We start from the raw sequence: 12,529 nt of genomic DNA, 5'->3' as shown, positions 1-12,529 counted from the left end.
TTTAACATCTCCTCCTCCTCCTACACAGTTGACTGATTACCACCAAAATCGGTCAGTAGCATAGGTCCAAGCTCTTTAAACTGTGTTTATAGATTGTTGATATCTACTGTAGTTTTGAAGATATTAACTCTTAAATTTGTGAAGGAGGCGTGGCCTATAAGCTAAATTGTAGATGGTTCAATCATGAAACTTGGACAACATGTTTACATATAATGAATGAATGAACATATGTGCAAAGCCATTCAAATATTGACCAATAGGGGGCGCCACAAAGGCCAGAAAACTGTATCTCTTAATCCAATTGGTGAAATTGCACGAAATTCGGTACACATGCTCTAGGACCATGTCCTAGTCAAGGATTAGAAGTTTTGAAGTCGTCATTAGTGAAAGTGGGCGTGGCCTATGACTTTTTGGCTTATAACTCAAACAGAATTTCACCAATCACTATGAAACTTGGTAATCATGTTCCAACCTTTATGTGGAACATGCACACCAATTTCCATACAGATCCGACCAGATTTTGGCCGTACTGGATTTTAGCCCTTCCCATAATGCTTTGCTTTACCAGTTGTTACGGTCAATGCACTGCCTGCCTACTGAAGAGAGAGTAATACTGTTGCTGTAACTTAATAAAGTGACTATAAACAACTAAATCAGTGTTAATATTACTTGCATCGGACATTTCCAACTCGTCAGTGGAACACCAAGTACTGTTAATGAAGAAGTCACAGTCACAGTTAGCTAGGTTATCTAGGGAGCTAGCCAACGTTCCCGCTACAGCATCCTAGTTATTTTCAGAAAACAAAAGGGAAAGTATTTATTTTTGTGGTTTTGTGAAGGGTAGTTTGGCTAGCAAAACAAATTAGCCGGTACTGTCTGTCCCTCATTCTTTCCGACTGCTGACCGCATCCACACCGGGGCATGAGAGCAGCAGACTTAAAGTTACTAACTTAACGTTACAGCTAATGTCCAGGAAAAAACACAGGCTGCCAAACAGACCGCAAAATGACAGCAACCTACTCATTAGGAGTGTTAGCTAACAAGCGGTAAGACAGAGCCACTTACTATGAACAAAGCTACAGGTAACTGGTGGTCGTGTCAGATATCCATCAGTCATGTCCACAGACAGATGATCACTACATCCACTCGCATTATTCCCCAGTTACTGATGTCAACAACTTATTGCAAAAACTAATAAAAAGCTTAGGAGGCACAGATAACTGATACATTTTCATTTCCACAAATTCACTTTGACTGTATAGATAGCCTCACTTGTTACTCTTACTATTTTTGCCTACGTCCTGTTTAACTTCTCACCACTAAAGCAAATGTGACCAAATGGGTACTCTCAACCATAGAATTGCATAGTAGCTGACATTACAATCAACTAATGAGACCCACACAAGTTGTTCAAGTGAATGAAACAAACAGACGTGCGTTTCAGTATAAAAATATGCAAGTTACTTTATTTTCATTAAGATCAGTCTTATAATTTGTTAAAAGTCACTTAAGGGGAGAGGGACAGGAGGCCCAGACCCACCGGAGTAAAGGGGCTCTGCTACCACCAGTACAAGGGAGTGGCCGGTGAACAGAGCTCAGTGCACTGCAAAACAATCTACACGCATTAGTGATCATAAGCCAAACAAGTGAATTTATAGTTATTCAATATGTGATAATTAATACTTACCAACAGTGAACAACCAAACCTGAACCAAAGTGTGAATTAAACTAAACACCGATGCTATCTCCCGCTCACACCAGTGGACCAGCAGCAGAGAATGATTCCCCTCCGGTAATGGGCCTGAAACCAACAAACAGCGTTAGAAAGGATGTAGGACAATGGAAAATACTACAAAAAAAGCTATGTTATTGCATCAACCCAATTACAATATCTATTTATTCTCTTATCTATTTAACAGCGGCTGTCAGCCACGACAAGGCTTTCCTGCAACACAACAAATAATACAAATGAAATTCAGCATTTACCTCCAGACCAAATCGTTCCTTCCTGTAGTACAATACCTCAGGGAGACCACTCCCCTACAAATACCACTAACAATGTTTATTTACCTTTTATGCACTGCACCTGAACACTCACACACAACACAGGCACCATAGGTAGCACGTCTGGGATGCCCTAAACATGACACAAGGTTGAATCAGTTGTCTCCAATCAAACAATGTTACAGCAATATCAAATAAGGGCATCCTACCTCAATATGGTTCTCACCCTTCCCAATGCTACTGCTGCGATTGGAACACTGATCACCTACAAATTATGAATACATTACAATCATAGAACATGATAGAAATGAAAAGGAAATGTGGAGCTGCAAACATAATCATAATTAATCGACAATAAGCTGTTTGCTTCACATGCATCACACATAACCAGTATTCACCAAACAATGCAGTTTCAAAGAGCAAGCCAGAAACAGGCAGCTTTATACTCTCATTAGCTTGCAGGTGACAGTGATTAGCTAGTAGCGACGCTAGCTAGTAACCCTCTAGCGCCGCTTCTCGGTGTGATCGCCCCCAAAGGCGCTTGCTCTTATCTGTCCACTATTGTGTCCTCTAATATATATGTCTATATTCTATTCACTAATTTAATCTCTATCCCTTGCAAATATTTCATTTGCAATTCTCCACAGACCATCATCAACTATGTCTGGGACTGTCACTCCAATTCTCTCTGTTTTCCCCACACGGGATCTTGTGGATAACAAGTTCAAGGTGATGGTGGAGAATCTGCCTCCAGGACTTCCAGTAACACTGCACTCCCTTCACCAGTCTGAGGCAAGGGCGGATATTTCATTTCACTGTTGGGGGGGACAATAAACAGAAAAATTTCTCAAGAGCAATTCCTGAAGGGGACACCAAAGGTGCCGCCAAAAGCACTGTTGTATTAAATGTATATAGAGGTCCATTATGAAACATTTCCATAAGCACTTCATTCCTTTCTTATGAAGATTTTATCAAATTGCCTTTGATATTGAAAAATGATCGGATGTCTGTTTTTCTTTTCTCTGCCATTTTAACTGACCTGGCTGGCTGACAAATAGACACACACACACACACACACACACACACACACACACACACAGCATGCAGGTTATTTACAGTAGTAGGTGAGATGCAACACCCATTAACTGAACTAAAGCTAATATATGCCTAATTAGATTTTGTTTTCCCGAAAAAGCAGATCTCTAATGTTTTGCTGTCAATGTGTACAAGTCCAGAACGCTATGAAGCCTGCCAGAAACTTACTTATATTTAACATAATGTTTGTTGTAATTATGTCTTTTTTATTAATTAAGTCTTCATTTATTTCCAAAATTATGAACAAAATAACATAGTGGCAGCCATTTTACATGCAGTAAGAAAAAAAGAATATACTTAGAACCTAATTACATAGGGTAAGTTAATCTTAAATATTATATTATAGAAATATTACTGTTACCATCTACAAAAGATAAAGTATTTTGGTATGAAATCCCGCATTTTAATTTAACCAACTATCCTGTATCATAAATACATGTCTGGCATTTGTAACAAACCAAACCGCTTGAAAATCGGTCGAAAATTCAGTGAGTTATGATGATTTTAATTGTGGACAGACCTCCTGCCTCCATACACATACATGCATTAGGAGACGCGGCTGCTCCGTACCAACACGCTGACGCACAAGATTCAACCGCGAGGTAACGGAGCGAACAAAATGTAGTCTGGTTACAATTGTGAATGTGTTTTATTCTGTTGAGTGGTAGAAGTAAAGAAAAATGTCTGACACATCCTTTGTTTTAAGTTAACCTCAGCTACTTACTGGAGGTCTGCCACCACTGACACACTTCCAGAGATCCTCCACACACACTCGTACCGAGGGCTAATGTGTGTGTGTGGGGGTTCGGGGAGGCAGGTAGGCAGTGGACCAAACCACTGTGAGGCATATGAGAGAGGGACTCAATCTTTCGAAACTTAAAAACGCATTGTTTTGCGTCTATAATTAGCACAAGTGCTTTCAATGCATATTATTATATTATTTAAAATTATATAGTTATGTTTACAATGATATATTGAGGGGGACAACTCTCTGTTAGTCCCAGGAAGGGGGGATCCGGACCCCCCTGTCCCCCCCGTGATTTCCGCCCCTGGTCTGAGGATAAGGATTACTGGGAGGCCTTTGGCCACTATGTCAGTGATGATAGAGGCACAGTGACTGGTAGGTTTGGTTCCTCTTGAACAAGTAAAATCTTTCTGGATCTAATTGAAATCTTTGCTTGTGGATTTTTTGCCCTCAGGAAACATTGCTCAAGCCCAAATTGCTTAAGTGATGGTTTCAAACAAAAATCCTTAGAGCTGATTTGATGGCTGTGGTTAAAGGACATGCTTGCAGGATATGTAGGTACATTTAAAGCTGCAGTAGGTAACATTTATGGATTAACATTTATTTAGAAGTAATAAATCACCACATTTGGTGGCCAAAGACGAGCAGGATAATATGTCAGAATCTCAGAAATGGCGGTAGCCCCATTCCTCTACTATTCTCATTTGAATGTGAAGTGAAATGTTTGGAAGTCAGAAGGCGTGACTCTGTCCTGTCAATCACTCCTCCTGTCATTCACTAGGAGAAGTGGGAGGCGTGTCATTCCTTGTGTCTGTTTGAATTTCCGAAGATCTTATCTCTTTCCTCCCAAACTTAACCTACAGCAGCTTTAAATTAATCTCTAGCAAGTGAAGCCAGCTTGAAAATCAAGCATACACTCCAAGCATATCAATAGCAATCAAGCATACACTCTACTTGTTTGTTTGTTACCAAACTATATGAACAACTGTCGTTGTAAGTCAAGATTTTATTGCTTTTGTAGTTTCTGAGGATTTGAGTATTGGAGGAACGTACACAGGAAAAGAAACCATGGGTTTGCTGTGGAGTATGCGCCCTGTCCCAGGCACCCGGACAGGCCTCAGGTAACGCATTAACAGTTCCCTCTGAGGCTGTGAACACACAGATTTTTAAATGCATCACCTCACACACATAACAACATATTTCACAGATTTTTTGATTTTTGTCTCTGTCATAAATAAACTCACACTAGATGATTAGGCAAGGGTTTTCATTCACACAAAACACTGCATCAGCTCATATCACTGACTAATTCAACTTCAGTCAGAGAGGGAGGAACTAACCGTGACATCAGCTGCTGTAGTATTTGGTTGGAACGGCACAGGACTGGAGGGAACACTGATTAACAGTAATCTGAATTGTCGAAGGTTGCATACGGCAATGGTTAAAAAGAAGCTCCTTGCTCTGACTTTTTGCCTCTCAGGATGAGGAAGATGGATATCCGCACCCCCATGGTGGTGTTAATCTCTGTGTACAGAGGACATGTTGTTGAGGGCTTCAGGGAGCGTCTTCCCATGGCCTCAGTAGTCACAGAGAGATGGTACATGGCACCAGGCGTCCAGAGGATAGACGTCAGAGAGGGAGGAGTCAGAGGGACCCTCTTTATACCCCCAGGTACACCCGCATCATCCAAAAAGACATGTTTCCACTCTCTTTCACTCTTTTGCTTAATTTCAGAGAGCTCCACAGGGTTTTCACATGGTAGACCAGCAAAGCATCAAAAGGGCCTTAGTTTCTGAGATACCCTTGACCAGTGTGTAACAAAGCTGAACGATGATTAAGTAAATCTGTAAAGTGTCTCCTTTAAGAAATGGATGGTTGTATAAAAATATTTAACTGCAAATGTGGATAAAATTCTGAAAATTACCTTGATTGAAGAGGCAGTGGTGTATAATTTTGTCCATTGACTTTTTTACCACAACGCAGCCGAGGGCATCACAAGGGAATTTCAGGTCAGGCAGTCAGGCAGTCAGGCACGCTTAGGGAGATGTTGCTTCGTGAGATGGCCTCTAGACGTTGGTGGAATAGGTAATTTAACCGATAAACGTGTCGTGTTATCTGAGCATTGCTCCCCCATACACTGAGCCCCACTCGCTGCCATTAATTTACAGATATCCACATTTTCTGCTGCCCTACAAACTTTAACGTTATTACCTGTGGTATTTAAGTTACGTTAGCCGTGGTGACACTGATCTGTTGTGTCTGTCCGTCTCCGTTCATTTCAATTCATTTTCAATAAGAGCTGTCTGTTGTCCGGACAGGACAACATGCGTCCATCTCCGTCAGATTTCCATCCGTTTTGACAGACAGAAAGTTCAACCCAATTGAACTTTTTCTGGACGGACGGATTCGTAACCATCTGTTGGCCAATCAAAGGCATTCCTACATTTGTTTTGGAAAAAATAGTGGCCATCACAGACACAACGGTATGACCAAAACAAAAATAAAACGGAGAAAGCCTGGTATAACGTTGGTATGACTAGGTTTTCCAGGTTAGTTTCTTATTTGATTTATACTGTATAGTGTGTTTCTTCTTTTTTCTATGAAGAAGCACCGTTATGAGCAAAGCTAGGCTTCTGTATTTCTGCCTCTCCCACCATGTTGGCATTCCAAAACAGCCCAATGGACAGAAATCTATCCGTCAATAATTCTGTCCGTTTTCCGACAGATCAGTGTGGCCGCAGCTAGTGGAATTCAACACATGCGCCGGGGGCCTGTACAGGATCTGTACTTGTTTTATACAATCATCCATTTATGAAAGGGGACAGTTCACTGATTTTAAGAAATAATGGTCAGGCTGTGCTTCGTTCTATCCCAAAAAGAGGTGTTCCAAAATGTCAGGGAATTTGATAAATTCTCCAGGGGAAGTCAGGGAATATCAGGGAATTTTGCAAATGGGTCACTTTACAGGATTTTACCAGAATGCATTTTCCAGCTTGTTTCACACATTCATTCCATTAGCTGTTTTTCAGCCCAACTGGAGAGGAAACCAGACGGTTCACTCCTTTAGATAAACAGCATTCATTGACCAGGAAGGAAGAACATTTGTAGGTCATGGAAGCGCTTCGACTTAGTTGTGGAAAATTGTGGAACAGTCATGGAAATTACGTCAGGATCACAGTGGGAAATCTGGTTTTATTTGTATGAAATTATTCGTTTTTCAGAGTAAACTTACAGTGTCCTCTTCCGCCTTGCCTCAGGTCCGGGACCCTTCCCTGGGGTGTTGGATTTGTGGGGAGGGGGTGGAGGGCTGGTGGAGTATCGTGCTGCCTTGCTAGCATCCCATGGTTATGTTTCTATGGCGCTGGATTATCTGTCCCTCGATGAGCTCGGGACAGATATAGGGTTAAACTATTTTGAGGTGTGTGTTGTTTTTTTACCTCTTACTTTTCCACCTTCTCATTCTCTGGCTACATTTAATTCCAGAGGGCTAATCCCTACGCCCTACACCCTGTGAAGTCACTTCCCTTCATAGTGAAAGCTCTGAAGGGCCGCAGAGAGTAGGGTTTCCAAGTAACGGTCGTTTGGAATGCCCTTTGACGTCGTTTTTCGGGGCCGTCGCATATGTGTCAACAAGGCAGACACTCATGATTGTTGTGAGACTGAGATAAACTGCTTTCACCGGCCACTTATCGGTTTCACAGTAAGTTATAAACCTACTGCATAACTCCCATAAGGTAACAAATTATTGTAATGATTACACTTGTACGTGAACTGTTCGCTGCCGGTCGCCGCCATTGTTGTCATCGTTTTCTTGATTAGGCTTGTGACGTTGCAAAGAATTGTGGGAGCAAAGTGACCATCGCCTGCTCACTTCGAAAACGACTGTTACATAGGGCCCTTTGAAGGGGCAAGTTTTACACACTTTGGATTGGAATGCCCTTCAATATGGCGGCGGTGGGCGTGGCCCTCATTACGTTCACTTTAAAGTGAAGAGCCCTACATTTTGAAATACAGCCTCTGTCTCACTCTGTGTATAGTGTATCAGGTGTTTTATTGTTCTGAAATGTTATGTGAGTACAGAGTCCAGGTGTGTGTCACCCAGTACCAGTGTTGGGCAGTAATGCGTTACTAGTAATGCATTACAGTAATAATATTACTTTCCCCAGTAGCAAGTAGTGTAACTAATTACTAATAAAATTTCAGTAATAATATTACAGTTACCCCCCAAAAAAACTCGTTACAACCTTACTTTTGTTGATTCATTTTCGTAATCGTCGCAATACGACCTGCCACAAAACGAGCAGCAAGCTAGCTTGGAAGATGGAAACGCTTACATTCAGCGGCTGGAAATATTCCCATTACTTTGACTTTGTCGGGACAAAAGATGACAAGAACATCATTGTCAAATGTAAATTGTGTGCATGTACTAAGACTCTTAGCTGCGCTTACCGGCGATTACCCTGACATTCACACAGAGACGCACATGCAAAGTCTGAATTTTGAGGAGGACGCAATTACCAATTTTGTGGGGTGTAACGGAAAAGTAATATAACGAGTAGTGTAACGAATTACTGTTGGCAGGGAGTAATAAGTAAAGTAATAGTATTACTTTTGAAAAGAGTAACGAGTAATGAGTAATAAATTACATTTTTGGAGTAATGAGCCCAACACTGCCCAGTACCACTGGAGATGAATGACCTTCACCTCATCATTTAAGGCCTTAAAAAGCATTAAAATGTCTTGAATACAGATATTAATGGGTGGGTTATTTTTTCAATATGTTCTTTCAATATGTTATGTATATATACAATTGGATAGAGGTATTGACAGATTTTTTCCCTTCAGGGAATGTAAGACAAACAAAATAAGGCAAATGCCATGAATTGTGTAGTTTCACCAAAACATGTGAATGGGACTAGCAGTAGTGTTGGTTTTATTTTCTAAAAATAAACATAATGTATTGTTTCCTTCCCTGTCATATCAACATTATCTACCTCCCTACAGAAAGCATTTACTATTATCCAGGAGTATCCTTTAGTGATCAAGGACAGAGTTGGGATTTGTGGTCTTTCCCTCGGCGCATCAGCGACCCTCGCTATAGCAGCTTACAGCAACTTAATCAGTGTAAGTAACTGAAAATATCCTGGAAATATTCTTTTGTTTGACCTTGTATCAGTGGTTCTCAACCATGTACCATGGAGGGCAGAGAGTCTACAGGTTTTCAACTAACATTATAGCAGCTGATTTCACTGACTAACACACCTTCAAGGAGGGACTAGTCAGTGAAATCAGTGGCTGTAGTGTTTGGTTGGGATGAAAACCTGCAGACTCTCTTGGGCCTTGATGGCACATGGTGGAGAACCAGTAACTTATAGTGTATCATTGTGTGTTGTTCCAGCCCCGTTGCTGTGTTTGTATCAGTGGCAGCCATGTCGTCGTAGTCGGCAAATCCGTCTTTGGTGCATTTCAGCAGATCAACAAGTAGGTGTCATGTTTTGTGGTAACATAAATACAGTACACAATGTTTTATTTTAGGAGTAACAGGAACAACCGCTTGTCTTGTCAGGAATATTCACAAGGCACGTCTGGATGAGCAGAACCGTATGATATGGCGTGACATGATGCTACCAATCCCCACTGACTCCAGTGAGAAAGTGGATGTAAGTACATGTACTCTTAACACACACTAGAATTAGACTGATATATTAGGTTGCCGATGTATCCGGACAATATTATCCTCATCGTCCACATCTAATATGATGCAGTTTGTTTGATTACATATTTATTGTAGAATTGATCAATAAAATTCAGTGGGAAACTCAGAGGTCCAGATTCACTAAAGGGGCTGAGGTGAACATGTAGGCTACAGTGTAAACTATCATTATGAAACACACATATCGATGTTTATGCTGAAAAAAACAGCGTATTTTGTGACTCATGTATAGGCTTTAGGCAGTACGCCTGATAGACCACTAGCCAGGCAGGGTAAAAAACTCAAAAATTATCAAGATATCAGTTTCTTGGTCATAAATTGGCTGTTGTCAGCTGCATACCAGTCTTCTAACAATTAACAACATGCCACACAGCTGGATCTGACCACTGAGTTGATCTGCTTATCAAAGTTAAGGTCTAAGTCGAACAAAACCTCAAGATTCTTGGAAAAGGGTTTGACATAAGGGGACAACTGGCTATGGTTGCCAGTTATGGTAGAAGTACAGTCCAGGGGCCAAATATTACCAATTCTGTCTTGCTCTCATTGAGTTGGAGGAAGTTACAAGCCATCCAACATTTGATATCCTCCAGACAATCCCTGAGGTTGTCTAAAGAGCAGAGATCATTGGGTTTAAGAGGGAGGTATAGCTGGCTATCATCTGCATAACAGTGGAATGAAATGTGGTACTTCGTATGATTTGTCCAAGAGGGAGCATATATAGAGAGAAAAGAATGGGGCCCAAAATGGACCCTGAGGGACTCCACAGAGGATATCCGCTGAGGAAGAAGTAAAATTGCCCATCTTTACTGAAAATGTCCTGTTTTTAAGATAGGAGGAAAACCAATCTAGAGCTGTGCCATTAATACCGACCATGTGCTGAAGCCGGTTAATCAAAATTACATGGTCCACTGTGTCAAAGGCTGCGGTGAGGTCTGCAATAAAATGGCACAGTTACCTGAGTCCACAGACAGCAGTATGTCATTTAGCACTTTAAGTAGAGCAGATTCTGTGCTATGCAGTGACCTGAAGCCCGACTGGAATTCATCGAGGATGTTATTACCATTCAAGTGGGAGAGCAATTGAGAGAGTATGATCTTTTCAAGGACTTTAGAGAGGCATGGGAGTTTGGAGATGGGACGAAAATTGTTAGGAACTGCGGGGTTAAGGTTGGGCTTTTTAAGGAGTGGATGCACCATTGCATGTTTAAGACAGGATGGAACAGTGCCAGTGCACAGAGAATTATTGATAATAGAGAGAATATTGGGGCCTACAGTGTCCAGAGCTTGTTTGAAGAGTCTAGATGTCATAATATCACTGGAGCAGGTAGTAAGTCTCATCTGAGAAAAATGGGTTCAAAGTGGCTTAGTGTAGCAGTATTAACTGACGTGATTGAGGGGTCATGTGCAGGGGGTATAATTTGTGACCTAATGCTCTGAACCTTACTGACAAAGAAAGCTAGAAAATCTTCACAAGTGGTTTGTGAGATCTCAAAGCTAATGCAGTTAGGGTGGCATGTCCCTATGCCTTCTGCCTGACCTGCTTATCACAGAGTATACCAGTCAACCAAACTACCTGAAAGACACACACACACACACACACACACACACACATTGCTGGTGTAACTAGGTCACTAATAAAAGAGCTGAGTTTAAAGTGAAGAACAGGACCCTGGGCTTATGGGAGTGTTTGGATATGATATCAGTAAAATATTGAGTTCTTGCAGTTTTAACTGCTTCCTGATATCTAATGAGCCTTTCTTTTAAAATGTCATAAAAAATTGCAATTTATTGATTTTCCATTTCCGCTCTGCTTTTCTACATTCTCTCCTCAGAGCCCGGGGGTGTGATTTAGCCAAGTTTTTTAAACTTAAGGGGGGCAATGGAGTCAAGGATAGTTGAGCAGGTGGTGTTGAATGAAGTCATCAGCTCCTCTGTACTTATGCCGCTTTTCCACCGCATGGTACCGGCTCAACTCGACTCGACTCTACTCCAGGTACCTGGTACTTTTTTTGGTAGCACCTCTGTCGAGGTTCCAAGCGAGCTGAGGCGATACCAAAAGGTGACGTGAAAACACTGCAGACTACTGATTGGTCAGAGAGAATCGTCATCATTGCCGGGAGCGATAGCGGGGATTTTAAAGCAGGCTAAAAACTGTTATCATTTTGGCTCTACGGCTGTTAATATGTCACTTTATTAAGTTTTAATATTTTTTCAGGCGAGAAAGTAACCACGTAGATTCCCAATATGTGGTCAGTTTATCCAAATAACGCCTGTTTTGGGACCAGGACCAACTGCCAGTCAATGTCCGCCATTCCGCAGTCTGAAGAGACGCAATGCATTTTGGGGCAGTTGAGTGTGTCCAGTAAACTCACGCCGCATACTCAGAAATTCTTGCTAATCTAGTATACATCCGGGCATTTCTCGCGTACACAAAATTCACATACTAACGCACTACATACTCAATTTCACGTATGAATAGTACGTTAGTGTGCGTCGCTATGACGACCAGTTGTGTGTGTGTGTGTGTGGGGGGGGGGGGGGGGGGGGGGGGGCACATTAAGGGGGTACTATCTGTAGTGGAAAACCAAGTGGTACTACCAAAAGCGAGTAGAGTCGAGTCGAGTCAAGGCGAGTTGAGCCGGTACCATGCGGTGGAAAAGCGGCTTTAGTTGGGTGGGGGGGTCCTCTAATATATCAATGAGAGGGAAAGCGGCAAAGCAGCTGAGAATTGGAAGGGTTGATAGAGCGAGAGCAATGTTTAAGAGTGTTCAGCATGAGACTCTGATGAGGTAGTGGAACATCAAACACAATTGCCCTGTGGCCATATATCCAAACATTGACTGATTTGATGTTGCCCATGGGAAAACCTGAAGACAGAACCAGGTCCAGAGTATGACCATGATCATGTGTAGGTCTACTTACAGAATGAACAAAATTAAATGATTCAATTAGATTCATGAAGTCGTTAACTTA

General features: G+C 41.6%; 1 protein-coding gene across 1 annotated transcript in view; it reads left to right on the top strand.

Annotated features, from left to right (window-relative positions):
• Nucleotides 1–12,529, top strand: part of LOC139923304 (peroxisomal succinyl-coenzyme A thioesterase-like) — a 51,941-nt gene that overhangs the window by 26,537 nt on the left and 12,875 nt on the right. The window contains exons 3-8 of the mRNA XM_071914040.2: nt 4,866–4,965; nt 5,325–5,515; nt 7,102–7,262; nt 8,849–8,968; nt 9,243–9,325; nt 9,411–9,504. Coding sequence (XP_071770141.2) covers nt 4,866–4,965; nt 5,325–5,515; nt 7,102–7,262; nt 8,849–8,968; nt 9,243–9,325; nt 9,411–9,504 — 749 coding nt within the window. The remainder of the gene's footprint in view (nt 1–4,865; nt 4,966–5,324; nt 5,516–7,101; nt 7,263–8,848; nt 8,969–9,242; nt 9,326–9,410; nt 9,505–12,529) is intronic.

This window comes from Centroberyx gerrardi, chromosome 24 (genome assembly GCF_048128805.1).
Source record: "Centroberyx gerrardi isolate f3 chromosome 24, fCenGer3.hap1.cur.20231027, whole genome shotgun sequence".
In the NCBI taxonomy this organism is placed as follows: domain Eukaryota; kingdom Metazoa; phylum Chordata; class Actinopteri; order Beryciformes; family Berycidae; genus Centroberyx; species Centroberyx gerrardi.
Note: the sequence above shows the minus strand (reverse complement) of the source record. Positions and strands in the feature narration are given on the sequence as shown.